Source organism: Pygocentrus nattereri, chromosome 25 (genome assembly GCF_015220715.1).
Source record: "Pygocentrus nattereri isolate fPygNat1 chromosome 25, fPygNat1.pri, whole genome shotgun sequence".
Lineage (NCBI taxonomy): Eukaryota > Metazoa > Chordata > Actinopteri > Characiformes > Serrasalmidae > Pygocentrus > Pygocentrus nattereri.
In genome coordinates, this window is record NC_051235.1 from 21,774,458 (window position 1) to 21,793,298 (window position 18,841).

Below are 18,841 nucleotides of genomic sequence, written 5' to 3' on the forward strand. Positions count from 1 at the left end.
AGGCTGATATGTTGTTAGGCAAGACTTATCTTGATTATATAATTCAATCTTCAAAACTGACATGATAATAAAAAAAACTGACTGTTGTGCTATTGAAATCAAAAGAATCACAAAACAGAACACTCACTAGAGGGCGCATAAACCCTCAGTCATACATCAGTACTGACAATTCTCAATGAACCACAGTGTAGACAGTGTTTGTCTTTTTCAGGCGTTTATTACTAAAAAATAGTTTTTCTGTTGGGATGTGAGTTGCTTGTTTCATGTAGAGTGTAAAAACGTCAGCGGGAGGGGGATTTGGGAGGGCTTTTGTAAAGAGTTATTAGAGGAGTTCAGCTGAAACGGACCCTGCGCATGGAGCCCACAGTGCTGCTCTGAGCGCCCCAGTCTGAATAGTTGTTGTAGTCTTTCTTCTCCAGGATGAAGTGTGGTCCTCTGTAGTTGGGCTCCTGGTACACCACCCAGCTACACATACAAACACAAATACAGACACATAAATACAAGCAAGTTTGAAAGAATTAGGCACACCCTACTTACATATAGACTGTAGCTGGAAAAATAGAAGTTTGTAGAAAAAATATGTAGACCTACGAGGCTAACAAGTAACAGAAGAAGTAATATAAACTTTAGAAAACTCACGCTCCACCCAGCACCCTGATTGAAGAGGCTCTGTTGAAGCTGTATCGGGTCATCATGTTGGGAATATCATCCTGAAGCTCGACCTTCTTCCCGGAGAAACCCGACCTTTCAAACAACTGGGCACGGGCAGGGTTTGTGTCCTGCATTGGTCACATGGGTTTGTTTGTTAGTGAGGTCAAGCAAGTCATCGCTGTCAAATTAAAAACTTGTAACTGCATCTTATGTTTTTTAAGGCAGCTTTTTCTTACATCATTTTCATGATGAATGGACTAATAGAAATTGTCCAACATTTCTTGGAAAGCTACCACTTTGGAAAAGAAGGGTTCAATATGAGCATTGACACTTGCAGTTGTGATCACATATCATTCGCACATTGGGTTTTTGTCAGTAGGGTCTCAGTATTTCTTCCACAAGTTTTTAACATTCAAAAGAAAACCAGAGCTATTTTTTTACATCTCACCTGTCTCACGGAGCGTACAGAAGAGATGCGGTCACCCTGGGCAGACCACTTTTCTGTGCAGTTATACTCTCCCCTGTCTGACATGTCCCACAAGTACTGCCGCCCACGGAAGTTCTCATGCTCGTAGCCCACCCAGCTACTCACAACAAACACACACCCCCACACACATTATAGCAGTTTATAAGCACTTCAGTAAATATGGCTGTAATGGCTCAGAGCACTCAACCTAAGAAAGATCAACAATACAAAGGCAAATGTAGTATAAAAAAAAACAAGAGGAGCAATAAATAAAAACAGATCAGATCTACAAATTCATAGTCGTCAAGAGAGTTACACATTTCTTGACTTAACAAGTGATGTTGCTAAGTAATAACTGACTGAAACCTATAACATTTTATTAGTCCCTTAATCAAGTATTTGTTAATAGTCTGTGTACTTGTTTGGTCTGTTATGCTACATGTTATAGATATGATTAAATTCTGAACATATAAACAGTTTACAACTGTCAACAATTAATGTAAAATAGTCTGTATGAGTGTGCTCTGATTAGCCTATTAGCTTACAGATTAGCTTTATACATTTGATGCCGATTCAATTCAAGTTCAAGTGAAAATTTCATTTCAATTTCTATTAGTGATGTGAAAGCCACCTTCAAATGTATTCACAGCGCTCAGTTTGTTTGTATGTGTGTGCTGTGTACTCACGCTCCACTCTCCACTTGCACAGAGTTGCATCTTTCAGGGAAGTTCTTGTCACTGAGTTTCTGACAGTCCGAGTTCAGGTCCAGCCGCCGGCCGGCAAAGTTCCTCTGCTCGAAAAGGGTCACCTGACACAGAATGCACAGAATTAAGTAAAAAATACTCCTTTCAGTAGAAATCAAGCCACAAGCTTTCTGAGAGTTCTAGGATCAGGATTTTATGGTATGTTGAATATGCACATGAATGACACCACAGCAAAATGTTTGCCTAACTTTAAGTCAAAAATTAGGAAAAGCAGAAGAGCCACACCACCAGGCATTTAACTTATGCAAATATAGAGAGATGACTCACCCTCCCGCTGGACCCGTAAAAGGCACGTTGGAGCACAGACCCCAGCTTGCTGTAAGACACATAAAAGAGGGACACAAATTAGTGCCAGAGCACATTCACGCACAACACCATGCTGAAACATATCTTAGAGGGACATATTTATCATTAAGAACAGAGTTTTACAATCATAGAGAACAGGATCGCATAGTATTCAATGAATTTGCCACAACGGATGAACAAAAAGATCTCTGCAAGTTAACATTGTTATACTAGGATTTTTTTCATGAAGATTTGACAGAAGTAGACATCTGTGAAATTTATTAGGCCTCATCTGGTCATTTTATCAAATTCCTCTGAAACTACGATAGTTGATCAAATTGAGAGGTCAACATTGTCAACATTGAATGAAGTAGGAAAGCGCAGATCACCCATACCAATTGTTTAAAGGTTTGGAAGTATTTTGGGAGATTTTTAGAGATTAAGAGATTTCAGAGGTTTGTTCAGAACTCAATATATAGCAACGTTTGGTGCTGCTGTTGCTTCCTAACACAGTGTAAACATACCTGGTTTGTTGGGCTAGTCCGGGGACCTTAGTAAAGATGTTCATTTCAGCTCGTGGAGGGCACAAAAATGCCCCTTAAATACAGCAGCTTAAGAGAATAAGGGAGTACTAGAACGCTCATTCTGTTTCGGCCTGTCTCTCTGCAGCCTCTCTCTGCATTGATATGCTAAACACAGTGCACAACACATACGGTGAACTGTGTTTTTGACAGAACCCAATGACCAGTATGAGCACACACACAAACAAATAAGGTACTGCATGCAAAAGAATTCACTCATACATACATTTACAGGCAATGGTGTATATTCCATAACCCTTTCTACACACGCACACACACATACACACAAGCCCACAGTTACACACCCATACAAAGCAGGGAGTGCAGTGTAAACACTTTTCCTCAACAATTCAGCATTTTTTCTGCAGTACTACAACAATGCTATCCTCTCTTCAAATGCACTAACAGTATTCAGTATGCACTGACACAAACTCAGTACTAACCATATTGGGCAACTCTGAAACATTATAGTATTACAGGGGATGCTCGTTTCACTAACAATATATCCACACTCATATGAGCAGCTTAGAGATGAATCAATTATTTAGTAATGAAAATAAATGCTTATGAGAATCAGACCGAAAGACCCTGGCCTGCAAGAAAGAAATGCATGAACGCATGATCTCAAATTGAGTTGCTTATGATGCTATTTGTCTTCCCTCTACATTTTATCTACTAAAATGCATTTATAATAGAATCTCAAACACAAGCCATTTTGTAACACTTCAGCAAGAGATTTCATATATGGAGTTCTGTCCCAAATACTCATAACATGTACCATTAGGTTGCTGTCAATTAACTCTATTTCACTGGGCAGTCCTGATTTCAGCTTTATGTAAACCATTTTATTCCAGCCTTTATTTTTGTGGAACATATTCATGAACATTTTCTCACAGATACCCAGGCGACTGACAATTCATAAAAGAACACTGTATGTGCAATATTAAAGTGAAAATTTGGCAGTGTGATTTATTTAACGCCCCGCTTACCCCAAGACATGTTTGGTCTGCAGTTTCCTTTTATAGTTTTACACTGGTGCTGCATGGCTAGCAGGTAACAGAAGCTTATGCTCCAACGAACTAAATGTGAAACACTTTACTTGAATTCTGCTACAAAACATTGACAAAATCATGTCACAAATATGTCATAGCATATGTCGTAAGCAGTCATGAATTATATGAGTCAGTACTACATTCAATGTTCAGTAATATGGATGCTAACACTTAGCAAAAATTAGTCTGTGATATAAACTCAAAGGCTAAGGAGTAAACTTCAGACACCAAACTTGGCTGATTGACTAAATTTTGAATAAGGGAAAAACACATTTTTATTGAACCACAGAGCTGTATCACAGAAATCAGGGGATATTGTATGTTATATCATTGTATACCAAGTGCTTCATGCTAAGAGTATTGCAGTATGACTTATTTTCAGTAGTTTGTATGTTTTTAGGTTTCACCTCTTGCAGGCCCCAAACATGGATCATCCACACTAACATTAACTTTGCTTACAGAGTCAAATCTCTGTTTCTATCGAACCTGTTTGCTGCAGCACTTTTTCCCTCTCACTCCATTGAGTCTGAATGGGGGGTATTTGTGGCCGTGTGTGGGTCACGGGGGGTCCTGAATAGGGCCCGTTGCTGCTGGATGCTTCGCTGCTGTTTTGTGGCTGTGGAACAGCGCCTCTGGAGAGCATTGTGAGGATGAATTAGGTTCAGAAGCTTGGACAACCTTCTGGTATTTTGGAGCAGATTCCAGTAGGGACAAATGCAAGGCGTGGAGCAGGTATGGCTGTATATGTGTTCAGAGTCGTCTGGGTCAGGGAGAGAGAGAGAGGGAGAGGGAGAGAAGGAGTGGAAGGAGACAGAGAGGAGATAAGACCTGGATACTGCAGTGACTGGAGTTAAAAGGGGACACCTAGATAGTCTACAAGTTATTTGTCCTTTTGATTACATCTAAAATTCCCTTGTTGAAGGATAAATACTTTTTGAGATGTCGTTCTTATTGGCTGCTCTGGATAAGCTCACCTACTTTCTGTCTCTGATAGCGTTTTGTGTCAGCGTGTCATACAGCTGGCTGAAATGAGAACTCGTTCACTTGGTCTAATCTGGGTTTGCAAAATGTATACCTCTTTTGCGCTTTTGACCGATTGCATATGAGAAGTGCTGGCCATTTGGTTTGGGATGTGTATGCCTTACACCTGCATGGTTTGGAAGCTGACCACTCTGAGTAAGTTACATAACTGAAATATATATATATATAGAGAGAGAGAGAGAGATAGATATATAGATATATAGATATAGATATAGATATAGATATATAGATATACACACACACACACACACACACATATCATGAGCTGCTTCAAATGAGAAGCGTTTCTTTTTCGGACAGCAGTGATATGTATGATTTGTGCTCATGATGGAAAAGCTACCAATAACATAAGATATTTAAAGTAGCTGTCATTGTCGTAGTAAAATATATCTCCAAAATCATAACTTTACCTTATAAAGTAATGACTTCATGAACTCATGTAAATATTTTGGGGCATTTCTTTTGGCTCATTTATCATGATGTGTTCACTCAATGTTAATGTAATGAAGTAAAAAATGTCAGAAAAATATTTTCATGCAGAAATAGTTAATCAAAATAACTTAAAAATAGAAGTGTAACTAGAGAGAATGTATATTAATTGTACAGGTTTAGCAGGAACAAAAGAAAACCCTCGGAAACAGTTTTTCTAAATGTGGAAAAAGATGCCAGGCGAGACTGTGTTGACTGATGAGTTGCAGCTCATAAGAGGGTGTTTTACTTCTGCAGACGTGAACAGTAAGGAGTTATTTTAACTTTGCAGGTGTAAATGACTAGAGATTGTTTTTACAGTGCTGTATGGAGTGCTAAATAGCCATACCATATAAACGTCAAGATCGTGTTAAATTAAAATTATTTAATTAAAAGATAAAATAACTAATGAGAGAAATACACAAAGAAATTTGATTTATTGAATGGTCTGTATACAGTCAAAAATCTTTCTTACAACAGATCTAGGCTGTTATCTTCTATGCAACAAACAAATATTTGTTAATAGATAATAAAAATATGCTTTTACAAAAATGTCCATGCAGTGTGCATGAGCTAGCTATAACCTGGGTAAGCTGTTTGAGCTGGGAGAGTGTTAGTCTATTGGAGAATGTGTTCATTTGTAAGCTTGTTTTCTGCTGTGTGTAGTAGCAAAAATTACACAGAGATGTTGGGGAATCATATTGGAGATAACATTTCAACTTGCAACAGAAACAGAAATCACACCAACTCCAGCAGAGTAAAGTACATCTATGTATTTCTGCTTTGTTAATATACGTTACTGCTGTTTTACTGTGTAGGTAAAATGGTGTTAATGTAAACAGCCACACATGTAGGCTGTTTCACCTGGGCAGGTGAACTGGTACAGTAGACTGTTTTACCTGTGCAGTTGAAACTGGTAGGACAGACTGTTTTACCTGTACAAGACAGGCTATTTACTTGTGCAAATGTAACTTGCAGGACAGATTGCATTACTTGTGCAGGCAAAACTGACAGATTTTACCTGTGCACATGTAACTGGTAGAACAGACTCTTTTATCTGTTCACTTGAAAACTGGTAGGACAGACTGTTTATCTGTGCAGGTGCAACTGATAGGACACAGACTGTTTGTTTTTTTTACCTGTGCAAGTGTCAGTGGTAACATAGATTTATTTACCTGTGTGTAACTGGTAGAAAACATTGTTTAACCTGTGAAGGTGTAAATGGAAGTCAGACATGTTTATCTTTGCAAGTTAACTGGTAAAATACACTGTTTTAGAAACTGTAGACAGACTTGTTCACTTATGCAGGTGTAACTTGTAAAACAGACTGTTTGTAACTGGTGGAACAAACTGTTTTACCTGTGTAGGTATAACTTTTGAGTGACTGCTTTACCTGTGCAGGTGTAGATTAGTGAGAGACTGACCCATATAAGAGGAAAAGGATGGCACAGTGCAGACTGCTGAGAGTGTGCCATGTTCTAGTGCTGGCACTGTGTGTGTCTGCTACTGAGGATTTTGACTGGACAAGGAATGAAAAGGGATCCTTCTACTATGGAACCTTCCCCACTGGTAACACACTCTAAGCTAATCATTACACTGTAACCGTAAAGACCGTTACTAATTATATAGTATTGATCTGTCATTACATGTTTTGTGATACATGAACTTATAGCACATAGGGACCATGTTAACATGTTTGATCTGATTAAGATGCTCAGTGCTCAAATTAGTAGTTGTTCTACTGTTATATTTGGATGTTAAAATACTCTTTGGCTCCCTCTGGTGGGTGAAGTGATATTTATCATCATATATCTATGATGTCAGTCAAAGATCAAATGCATGTTACACTACAGGATTCTCTTGGGGTGCTGGCAGCTCAGCGTATCAGACAGAGGGAGCATGGGACAAAGATGGCAAAGGGATGAGCATCTGGGATGCATTCTCCCATAAAAAAGGCAAAATCTATCTGAACGACACCGGCGACTCCTCCTGTGACGGCTACTACACAGTCAAGGTGATATGGCCTATAATGTATTAACATGTATACTGTATAATGTAACATTATCAAGGGCTTACTGACATTCCTACATTTACATTACAAAGACTAACATTCACACAAGCAACAACCCAAACGCACCTTAACTGCCTTACACATTTCTTTCTCATGTGCATCTAATGAGATTAGAAAAAACAGGAAATTCCAAAAATGGAGTTAAACATTTTTTAAGAAGTCACTATAAACGGTCAGAGAAAGAGTAAAACAGCCAAAATAGTAACTACAAGAGAATGCAAAAACACGCTTACCTTTTAATGTAAGTTGATGTAAAGAGGTTTTTATTCCAATTGATGTTAGAGCATTTCTATCAGTTCACTTACCATAAAAGTTTTCACACAATGTAAAGGACAGCTGGTGTGTTGAAATGATAAATAAAAATAAAAATCGACAAAATGGAGATACACTTTGGACAGCAACTAATTATATATAGTATAATCACAACACAGCTACATTTACAGGTGTATGCGCAAGACATTCTACTATAATGAATGTATTTATTTTTTTCTTTGTTTTCTACAGGAGGACATCAGGCTAATGAAGGACATGAAACTGAACCACTACCGCTTCTCTATTTCCTGGCCAAGGATAATGCCCAAAGGAATAAAGTGTGAGGGGAAAACAACTATTCTATCAAAATTAACTTATTATGTAATCTATATAATGTAATCTATATACGTATCAAGCCATTACTGACAGATTGTTCTGTTTATTAGCTGACCAAATCAATGAGAAGGGAATACAGTACTATGACAACCTGATCAGTATGCTGCTGGAGAATCAGATTACCCCTATTGTAACCCTCTATCACTGGGATCTGCCCCAGGTAACATTTTACAATAGAAGAAAACTGACTTGCATTGGTTTATCCAGGCTAATAACCATACACACTTTGAAAAGGTGCTGCAAGAAAAAGGTTTTTAAACATAACATTTTTGGTTCTTTAAAGAACATGTTTGAAAAAGAGATTTGTGAGGGTATCTTTTTAAAGGTTTATAGAACCTTCACATAATGTAAAGCGTCTATGCCAATTTAATGGTTAGTCCTAGAACATTTACATTCTTCTGAGAACGTTTATATCTTGGAAGGTTTTTAAGCTTTGTTTAAGAATGTTCTTCACACTCACTCATGTCTTGTGCAAAATTAAGTGTAGCAGTTACTTACTCAGTCCCTTCACTATTTGTATATACATTTTGGCTGGGAATGGAGATGATATTTACATCCAGAGCTCTGATTGCTTCTGAATTCTTCTGCATTCCCAGGTTCTAGAGGAGAAATATGGTGGGTGGCAGAACAGCAGCATGATCAATTTCTTTAATGATTATGCCAACCTGTGCTTTGAGAGATTTGGCAGTCGTGTAAAATATTGGATCACGTTCAACAACCCATGGGTAAGACTATCATTCACCTGAATGTCGACATTTTAGCTATCAGCTCCTTTATTGTAATCATTTCATTAACCAGAAACTGTAAAGGTGCCTAAGCATTATGTCTTGTATCATGACTAGCTTTATGCTGTGATGTGTTTGTCATGCTTTAGCTTCTGTGAAAACAAAGATGTCCAGCACTCAACAAAGAGCCAGTCATACCATATAACATGAAATACCCAAATAGCCAATCTCCTCAACTGTAAAACTAGTTGTTTACAAAGGATAAGGCTTTCAATGGACTGATACAGGGCCATTGTCTTTGTAGTCAATTGCAGTTGAGGGCTATGAGACTGGTGAACATGCTCCTGGACTGAAACTGAAAGGCACTGGCGCCTATAAGGCTGCCCACAACATCATTAAGGTAAATAATGATCTTTTTTCAAAGGAGGGATGCAATCAACATAAACTGGAAGATGGTTATCACGTTGTTATAATAATGTCTGATACTTTGCACTAAAGATCAGCTCACATTTCCTGTTTTTAAACCTACAGGCACATGCAAAAGTTTGGCACACTTACGACACCCAGTGGCGAAGCAAGCAAAAAGGTAATGGCCACTCAAAATTAGGGATGTAAATCTCAGACTTTAAAATAACTCAATTTAATTAAGATTCTTCATGAAATGATTCCTTGCGTTATACAATCTCAAATTTCACAACCATTCAGTTTGATTATTTTATTATTATCAAAAACACAACAGTGGAATATAGACAATGTGATCAATGCATATTATAACAGTCGATTATTATTAAACAATCAATGCATTTCTAAACCCTTCTCACCAAGCAAAGCCCCACTGTTAAGGCAAACAGCAAGGATACAGGATTCATTCCTCATTAAGATAATCTGGGTAATTGCACTTTCAAGAAAGTTGAAGGGTCTACCTGATTGCAGGTATGGTGGGCATCTCCCTATCTGGTGACTGGGGAGAGCCAGTGGACATCACAAACCAGAGGGACATTGAAGCAGCAGATCGATACATGCAGTTCTACTTGGGCTGGTTTGCAACACCACTCTTCAATGGAGACTATCCTCAAGTGATGAAAGACTATGTAGGCAAGTTAATATACAGTTGTATGCAAGTTTGGGTACCCTCAGTCAAACAAGTTAATGCTACAATACAAATTTAAGTATGGCAATTTTCTGCAAATGTTAGAGTATAATTTCTATTTATCTGCTAAAAAAATGACATAATGTATTATATGTGTCATAACCTTTGTACACGGCACATTTTAAAAGTGCATTTAAAGTGTGTTCTCTGAAAAGGATGTTCTTACATATTTTCACTTAGAAAATCAACAAAATATGTCATTTGAGCAGAAGCACCTAAACTCTTGCATATGACTGGATTGTAAGCCCTGTAACTAACTACAATGCTTTTTACTAACTACAGTGCTTTTTATTATATGAACATCATGACCAATCACAGTTCCAGATAAGTGATTATTTTGGTAAAAAAATTATGCAGACCTTTAAACATGTCATATGCCATATTGTGCACCCCCACCTGACAATGATTGATTAAAAGTGTTTTGACGATTGGCTCCATTTCTCCAGGCAGGAAGAGCGCTCAGCAGGGCCTTGGCAGCTCCCGCCTGCCCACTTTCAACCCACAGGAGAAGAGCTACATCAGAGGCACCTGTGACTTCCTGGGCATCGGCCACTTCACCACTCGCTACATCACACAAAAGAACTACCCATCTATCCGCGGGAACAGTTACTTCACTGACCGGGATTTGGCTGAGCTAGTGGATCCACAATGGCCTGATCCTGGATCTGAATGGCTCTACTCAGTGCCTTGGGGCTTCCGTCGCCTGCTCAACTTTGTGAAGGTACTAGAAATTATCAACGCCAGACACATGTATATATAGATATACATTATATTTCACCATATAATGGACCTTACATATGGGCAAATGCTATTCATCACTGCCTCACTGCTAGCTTGAGACTTTAGAGAGCAGCAGGGAGTAATGTTTGTTTATTTGAGCTCAAGCTGTTTCTTTTGTCAGTTCAGAGTTATTAAGTTTTGGTAACTAAAAAGTAAAATAGCTAATCAACTAGTTTGGCCATTTTTGGTTTATAACAGACAATTAACCTCTTAAACCCCGGGTTTATTACATACTAAGGCTTATTACTCTATATATTTTATATATATATACTTTATAACTACAGGGACAAACTGGTTGAGCTATTCTTAATTTAAAAATTCATGATCTTGACAGACCTAGTTGAGACTGGTCCAACACCCAAAAATATTCAGCCAAGAGCAGCTCTATGGTCAGAAACTGGGCTAGACTATAGCTAACACAAAGTATACATCAACAGATGCCTACAGCTTCTAACTGTACACAAACAATGTGACACCACCGCTTAAGAGTTTCTAATAAAGTGGAAACTGAGTGTTGCTCCACTGAAGACCTGGCTTGAACAGAGTAAAGTCTATGATTTAACCAGAAAAGTCTTCAAAAACAACTTTCTTTCTTTTTTATTTTTCTTAGAGTCAGTACGGAAACCCTATGATTTATGTGACAGAAAACGGCGTCTCAGAGAAGATGGTGTGCACAGATCTCTGTGATGAATGGAGAATGCAGTATTTTAAGGATTATATCAATGAAATGCTTAAAGGTCAGTGTCAAGCCTCAAGACATAGACCATCTGTTATACAATGACGGCCTCTAAAATATGTTCCAGTTTCACTAATTCAAGTGAATAAGCAGAGCAAATTCTAACTTCTTATCCCATCAGCGGTTAATGATGGCGTAAATGTGAAAGGATACACTGCGTGGTCTCTGCTTGACAAGTTTGAATGGGACGAGGGCTACTCTGAAAGATTTGGTCTGTATTATGTGGACTTCAGGAGCAAAAATAAACCACGCTACCCAAAAGCCTCTGTTCAGTACTACAAACGCATCATCAGCTCCAACGGCTTTCCCAATCAGAGAGAGGTATGGGTCTTGGTAATGGTTACTAACAAAATAAAATAAATAAATTAACACTAAATGTAGATGTAGCCATAAAACTTTTTATAATTACATGTATTTTTTGTCCACTTTTCAAATTAATGTTTTATGTATATGCTCTGTTTAAACTGTATTTATGTCCACCACAGATTGAGAGCTGGAAAAGGAAGGCAACAGAAACATGCACCTCCAGTAATCAGCTGCTAGCAGCAGGTCAGAACACTTTAGCAAACTTTAGCACACTTTGTAAGGTCAGTAATGCTCTAGCGGGGGCAAATAAAAGAAAACTCAACAGAGAATGGTGTACTCATTGGCAAATTTAGGTGGATAGTTGCCAGGAAGAGTATCAAGGATGGATAGGAACAATAAGGGGAAATCCTTGCAAAAAGTGCTAGCGCAACACTATATTTGAATTACATATTAGCATGTTAAGTGAAAAAGAGCTAGGGACTAGACATATAATTTAAAGAACATTATAGTCTAGATGAATTTTAGATGTCCATACACTACAAAGAGCAAAATCTCTAACAGGAATTTTCTTTTGTTTGCCCCTCCAGCTAGAAGAAAATCCAAGGAAAATAAGGAACATGCAGAAATGCCAAAGGTTTGGCCAGTGCATGATGAAGTTTAGGTACTAGGGACTACTTTACAGCATTTCACAATTTGCTTGTGCCAGAATTCAATCATTTTAATGCCTTAAAATGTTTTTCAGTTGTATGCTTTACTGTGTACTGAATGGTTTTTTTCTTTTTTAACCAAACTAACATATATATATATATATATATATATATATATATATATATATATATATATATATATATATATATACATATATATACACACATCCAGTGGATATCTCCTAAGTTTAAGTCTTGCTCTTATCTTCTCTTAGATCCACTGACCAGCCACATGGAGATGGTGACAGAGATTGTAGTTCCCACTGTGTGCACCCTCTGTATTCTCATCTGTGCTATTTTCCTCATGTTCCTGCTAAAAGGTCGCTTCTAAGCCACGTCTCCTCTTCACAACTGTTTCTATATCTCTTTCCTGTCTCTTCAGTACCTTCCTCCCTTATATGTGGTCTCTGAAGCTGAGTCCTTAAGCTAAGTCTTAAGTTATGCGTGATTCTGGTACTGAGACTGCTGTACGCCCATCAAGCAATAATGTCTTTATATGATATTACTGATGGCAAAGTAACGACAGGAGGCTACATGTGTACATGTTAATGCATTGCTGGAAAATGTCCTGTTGGAAAACAACCACAATACACTCCAGTTTCTCAGTGGATAGTTAGAGGTTTGGTGATATGAGGTGAAAATGGGTGGATGAACTAAACTGCATACATTAACAGCAAGTCTGTTTTTTGTTGTAAAGCACCTGAAGCACAGTGGGGAAAAGCAATTCTGTGACATAACACTGATAGTGGATATAAGTGGATGTAATGCATGGTAAAACATAATACTGGTAATAAGAAAATATATATCATCAATAAAGGTCTTAACCCTGTGATTCACTTTCTATGCATATGTATTGCATGACTGGACACAAGTGCACCCACTCAACGTATCCTTCAATCAGTTGGGTCAGTTATGACAGGTAGGCTACATTTCTCGGAGTAGTCTACACTGAGAAGTCCTGAAAATGGAAAATCCAAATATACCACGATGTTTACGTTACGTTTGCTTTAATAAAGGTAATGAACCCAATGCTTCTTGAGTGCAACTATTCTATGCAATAATAATGTCTTACAATCCAAACATAACTTGTTTTGTTCTTTTCTGATTTTTTTCTGTTTTATTTTTTTTCAACCTAAAGCGCTATCTAAGTTTCTGTTACCGGTCAATTGTTTTTTTACCACTGTGGGAAGGGACACTGTAGACTTACGCCATCTGCTGGTCGCGTTGAAATAATTTTGAGTCGCAAGACTTTTTGATAACTTAGTAAAGTTCACTTAAAGATGGAACTTTTGCGAAACAGACATTTTTCAAACATTTCAGACACATCACCAACTGATATAGAAAAAAAACAGCAGAACATTTCACTGAGAAATATAATTGTAAATGTCAAAACTACGATTGGACTACAAACCCCATGGCGCTATATGAAATGGGTGTGACGTTCTACGTGCGGCAGGCCGCTTTAGCAAATAGGAATAGGCCTATATTACACATTAAAAACAAAACTCCAAAGGAGTGTTTCAGCTCTAGTCCAGCTCATTTCAAATTTTCATTATTAAGTGCAGTCATACCCTTAATACCCTTAGGTACTAAGTCATTATTTTGAGATATTGTGTCATTAATAGGTGACGTTTTATCTTCATTTTGAGAAAAATTGTCGTTACTTTGATATGCTTTCTCACAATTTATATTTGTATATATATTTATTTGTATTTTCATCTCAAAAAAATGTTTTGACATGGAAATTTCTCAAAATAACAAAAACGTTTCTCAGAATAACGATAATATATATATTTTTTCAAATAATGAAAGTGCATTTTAAATTCATGAGAAAGTATCTCAAAGTAATAATTTAGTTACTCAAAATAATGGCACAGGTATTCACTTGATTGCGAAAAAAATAATTAGGTGCTGTATTATCCATCCATCCATCATCTTCCGCTTCTCCGGGGTTCGGGTCGCGGGGGCAGCATCCTGAGCAATGAAGCCCAGACCTCCCTTTCCCCAGCCACTTCCACTAGCTCCCTGGGAGGGATTCCGAGGCGCTCCCAGGCCAGCTGGGCGATATAGTCACGCCAGCGTGTCCTGGGTCTTCCCCGGGGTCTCCTCCCTGGTGGACTTGCCTGTGACACCTCCCAAGGGAGGCGTCCAGGAGGCATCCTAACAAGATGCCCGAACCACCTCAACTGGCTCCTCTCGACGTGAAGAAGCAGCGGCTCTACTCCGAGTCCCTCCCGGATGACCGAACTTCTCACCCTATCTCTAAGGGAGAGTCCAGCCACCCTGCGGAGGAAACTCATTATTATTATTATTATTATTATTATTATTACTTTGTTGTGGAAAGGGGGGAATGGGCTTCCGCAAGTCCAACAGGCTACATGCTTTTCTAAGAAATAGAGGAAAGCGACTTAGCGCTGTGTGGCGCTAGGTGGCGCCAGGTGATCTGGAAACCCAGTAAACGGCAGAAAGGAAGCAGCGCTGTCCTGTGTTTTGGTTGGCTCTGATAAACACCGACAGAAACAGGGAGGCCGATTCGCTCCGGCTCGGACTGAGGTAAATACAGTTTGCACTTTTCAAACTTGTTAAAAAGTTCTCAAGACAGTACTGCGACGAGACGGAGCAGGGCGAGATGGTTAAATCCCGTTTGTTTTTAATGCTTACCTTACTGGAGCCTGAGCGGGTGTGCAGTAATACGAATGAGGCTCGCTGCTGTTAGCTTACGTGTGACTGCAGTCACAGCGAAGTTACGGAGCTAATGTGAGAAGGAACGGGCTAAAATACACGCTCCCCGCTTACATATACAGAACAGCTGCCATTAGGAATAAAAATATAAATGTCTCGGAAGAACTCCAGACTGACCGCGTCCTGTCCTCTTAGCTCGCGCGTGCTGCTGATATTGGCGCCAAACAGGACTGACGGCCTGCCTTTGTATTGGACCAACGCTGAATGGGTGTTAGTTAGCTAACTTAGCGAGCTAACCATTGTGGTTAGAACGATTACCCATCATACAAAACTAATTACATTAAATTAAAACATAAGACGTACAAATTGTGTTGGTTCAACGGTTAACGTTAAGGGTGGGAAGGATTTCACAGTAACTCGCTAGTTATGTTACTACATGCTTACATGTGCATACTATACGAATAGGTTAAGCTACTAATATACTACATTAAGCTCTTTTTTTTTTTAATTGAGATTCATTTTTATATGATATGGGGCCTTTAAAGCTCATGTTATGAATGTCTTTAAGTTAATGGAAGATGGATTTCTCTCTCCAGGCTCTGTGTACTATGCTTGATCCATTAGAAAATGGTCTGTTCGACATCCCAGACTATGATCAAATAGAAGATGAAGCTTTCCCCCCTCTTCCGCCACCCCTGTCCCCTGGGGACGGTAACCTAGAGCAGGATCCATTTGCCAATGGAGAGGGTAAGATGTGTGCAGTCACTGGTCAGGGCAAACTTTTTATCATGACTGCTGAACTTTGTCATTAAATGTGCTTTGCATTTAGGTGAGGAGCAAGGAGAGGTGTCGAAGTTACCCGAGGTTCCAGTCGCTAAAAGGCGAACAGTCAGGAGACCCCAGCCTAAACTAGACTCTCAGAGGTATTATTATTTTGGAGTTGTCATTACTTTAATCAGATTTTTTATGTGGATAAACATGAAGCCTGATATACCAACTACTTTACCATTTTTTTTTTTTCTTTTTGTTATTACAGACTGCTATCTGAAAGAGGACTTCCAGCGTTACGTACCTTGTTTGATAATGTCAAGTTTAAAGGCAAAGAACATGAGGTGACTGAACAGTGTGGCATACTAAGTGTTTGTTGATTTGCCTTATTTGTCTTGCCTTATCTGTGAATAACAAGCATTCATACAAACGTGTCTGTTTCATCCCACTAATTTTTTTTAGGCTGAAGATCTTAAGGTTCTCATGCAGAAAATGGAGAACTGGGCGCACAGACTATATCCCAAACTTCAATTTGAGGACTTTATCGATAAACTAGAGGCTCTAGGTGGCAAGAAAGATGTACAGGTGAAGCCTGCTGACTGCTAGAATACCTCCAGATCAGTAGTAAATTTTCAGCAGCCTGTTTCCTCCAGTGTAACCCTTCACTCACATTGTCTTTATGAAGATCAGGGATCTTAAGATCTTCTTTTCAAATAATGTCATTATTGAAATTGTTTCAGTCAGTGACGCAAAAATTGATGTCTGTTTACCCTTTTCTCCCTAGACATGTCTTAAACGAATACGACTGGACATGCCTCTGATACATGAGGATTTCATTGGAAATAATGTTGGTGAGAAACGTGATGCTATGTTGTTAGCATTTGATTTTTACTAGTAGTTAATAGGAATGTGTTGTGGTTTGTGTTTTTCTGATATGTAATATTATTGCTCCTTTTAGTTGAAGCTGAGGACCACTTGCAGGAAGATGTAGAGCCGTTTGGAGATGGGGGCTTCTCTGAAGATCCTTTTATCCATTCCACTCCTGCCCCTGCACCTGCCCCAGTCACTCTTACTGAGGAGCAGCAGAGGCGCATTGAGCTCAACAAACAGCTGGCTCTGGAAAAGAGGTTGGCCCGGCAAAAAGAGCAAGGTGACTAATTATAATATATGCATAGAACTTGCATTATGTATTAGAAGAGTAATATAATGTAGTTGCGTTGCTTGTAACTAATATTGTAATGTTACAGTTATAACTGATGGTCTACTTTTAAATACATTATTGTATCAGATTACCTTGTAGGCATGTTATGCTTTATCTGATCTGCAGTATGAACATCAGTCATCTAAATTAGCTAGTTTATTGCTTGCAAGGCTGATTTGCTGATGTACTGTATGTTCTCAGAGTCCTTGCAGTCTACTTTACCTGACGAACCTGCCGCAAGCCCCCCACAACATTGCCTCAGCCAAGAAAACCAGGAAGACTGGGAAGAAAATACAGAAAAAAACGACATGCCTATAAAACAAGAACCTCCCGCATCACAGAGCTCCCCTCTGTATGACAATGAGAGCGAAAGCCCAGTTCCAGAACTGACTAACGGCAGAGATGATAATAGCAATTGATTCCTAGTCCTTGTATTTGTTCCAGCTTTTCTTATGTGACTGCAAAGTGACTGCCAACAAATCTTTCAGAGTTCTCTAAAGATTTTACCATTACAGCTATTGAATGGTGACATTTGCATTCTTTCTGTTAATCATGTTCAAGATAAGCCAAACATTCTGTTAAACTGTGCTTCTATTGTTCTTGACATTTAGTCGAACCAATTCCTCTTCATCCAATGTCAGACTTCAGCAGCTCATGGGGAGCTTTAGAAATGAGCCAAATCAACCAAGTCTGAAGTTCCCCTCTTGTGGCCTTAGAAATATCTAGAGTGTACCTGTCTCTTCCTTTTGACCTGCTTCTGAGTGTTGGTTTGCATAGGCCTCTGTCCTCTGTGAGGACCTGTATTTAGAAAATACTCACCTCCACTCCACCCCTCCACCATTCCTGTTCATCATCTTCTTATATATACTGTGCAGAACTCTATAAAGAGAACCAGCTGTACTCTTGAGGCTAGAGTTCAGCTTCATTCCCATTTGTGTAGTTCATAGTGATGTTACTCGAATGTCACATAACTGGGTTTCATTTATGGCATAACATACATGAAATGATACACATCATTTCTTTGTGATGTACAACAATAGCTAACAGTCTCCAAGTGCATGACCAGGGTTAGCGGCAAATGGGGTGTAGCACATGGTCATACAGGCAACTGATCCCCAATGTCAGAACCAACAGGAGGTCACTCCAATTCCATGTAAACATAGCCTTAGCTGACCATCTGGGTTTGAAGCCTAATTTAATGGTCATTGGTAGCTCTGAGAACGTTATTCAAGCCCATGTGAAAGCCTTCTGTCAAGTTTTTCTGTTTTCTATGGTTTTATCATTCTTGTTCACATGGCTTGCCTCAAGCACACTTTGTGTGTTAGTCATTTCTCTTTTTATCCTTTCATTTCAGTGTTCAAAATAAAGTGTTAACATACTGTAGTTTATTAAATATGCCTGAGTGTTGTTTATGTAACTCTTTGCTAGTCTTATATTGCCAGATGTTGAGATTCCGTAACGTTTCAGCATCTGGAATTCTTTACAAAGAAACTGTATATCTTTTATGGTCCAAACTCATGAGTCTATGTAAATATATAATCGTAGCCACTATCCTTCAACAGCTGCTTTTCTCCTAAACATCAGTTTAAGAGTTCTAAGGTCTTGCAGTATGACTTCCAAGCTCTATCAAAAGAAGCAGCCATCACCTGTTTTAAAAGAACCTCCTTAAAGCAGTCTTATTCATGGCATTATTTGATAGAATAAAATGGGTATGATACGAAAAAAGGCAGCAAACCTCTAAACGCTTCCATTTTTAGCT

The 18,841-nt window shown here is 38.7% G+C and overlaps 3 protein-coding genes across 6 annotated transcripts; 2 read left to right on the forward strand and 1 right to left on the reverse strand.

Annotated features, from left to right (window-relative positions):
• Positions 1-257: 257 nt before the first annotated feature.
• On the reverse strand, positions 258-15,435 carry crybgx (crystallin beta gamma X). The gene is made up of 7 exons (XM_017703504.1): positions 15,432-15,435; positions 15,093-15,147; positions 2,149-2,197; positions 1,804-1,925; positions 1,100-1,235; positions 640-779; positions 258-465 (listed from the first exon to the last, which is right to left on the reverse strand). Exons 1-7 carry the CDS (start codon positions 15,433-15,435, stop codon positions 333-335), a joined length of 639 nt encoding a protein of 212 aa, XP_017558993.1. The 3' UTR covers positions 258-332.
• lctla (lactase-like a) lies at positions 4,498-13,446 on the forward strand. Of its 3 annotated transcripts, XM_017703573.1 has the most exons (15): positions 4,641-4,975; positions 6,710-6,877; positions 7,162-7,322; positions 7,884-7,971; positions 8,078-8,187; positions 8,624-8,752; positions 9,057-9,152; positions 9,284-9,338; positions 9,686-9,847; positions 10,349-10,623; positions 11,293-11,419; positions 11,540-11,739; positions 11,904-11,967; positions 12,312-12,385; positions 12,647-12,714. In XM_017703573.1, exons 2-14 carry the CDS (start codon positions 6,751-6,753, stop codon positions 12,383-12,385), a joined length of 1,668 nt encoding a protein of 555 aa, XP_017559062.1. In that variant the 5' UTR covers positions 4,641-4,975; positions 6,710-6,750; the 3' UTR covers positions 12,647-12,714. The 3 variants fall into 3 exon arrangements, with proteins under 3 accessions (XP_017559061.1, XP_017559062.1, XP_017559060.1); XM_017703572.1 differs by lacking the exons at positions 4,641-4,975; positions 12,312-12,385 and adding an exon at positions 4,498-4,531 and having other exon boundaries at positions 12,647-13,446; XM_017703571.1 differs by lacking the exon at positions 12,312-12,385 and having other exon boundaries at positions 12,647-13,446.
• Positions 14,904-18,475, forward strand: tipin (timeless interacting protein). 2 transcript variants are annotated; one of them, XM_017703575.2, is made up of 8 exons: positions 14,904-14,984; positions 15,710-15,860; positions 15,943-16,036; positions 16,150-16,225; positions 16,344-16,466; positions 16,666-16,732; positions 16,840-17,031; positions 17,284-18,475. In XM_017703575.2, exons 2-8 carry the CDS (start codon positions 15,722-15,724, stop codon positions 17,499-17,501), a joined length of 909 nt encoding a protein of 302 aa, XP_017559064.1. In that variant the 5' UTR covers positions 14,904-14,984; positions 15,710-15,721; the 3' UTR covers positions 17,502-18,475. The 2 variants fall into 2 exon arrangements, with proteins under 2 accessions (XP_017559064.1, XP_017559065.1); XM_017703576.2 differs by lacking the exon at positions 16,344-16,466.
• The last annotated feature ends 366 nt before the right edge of the window (positions 18,476-18,841 follow it).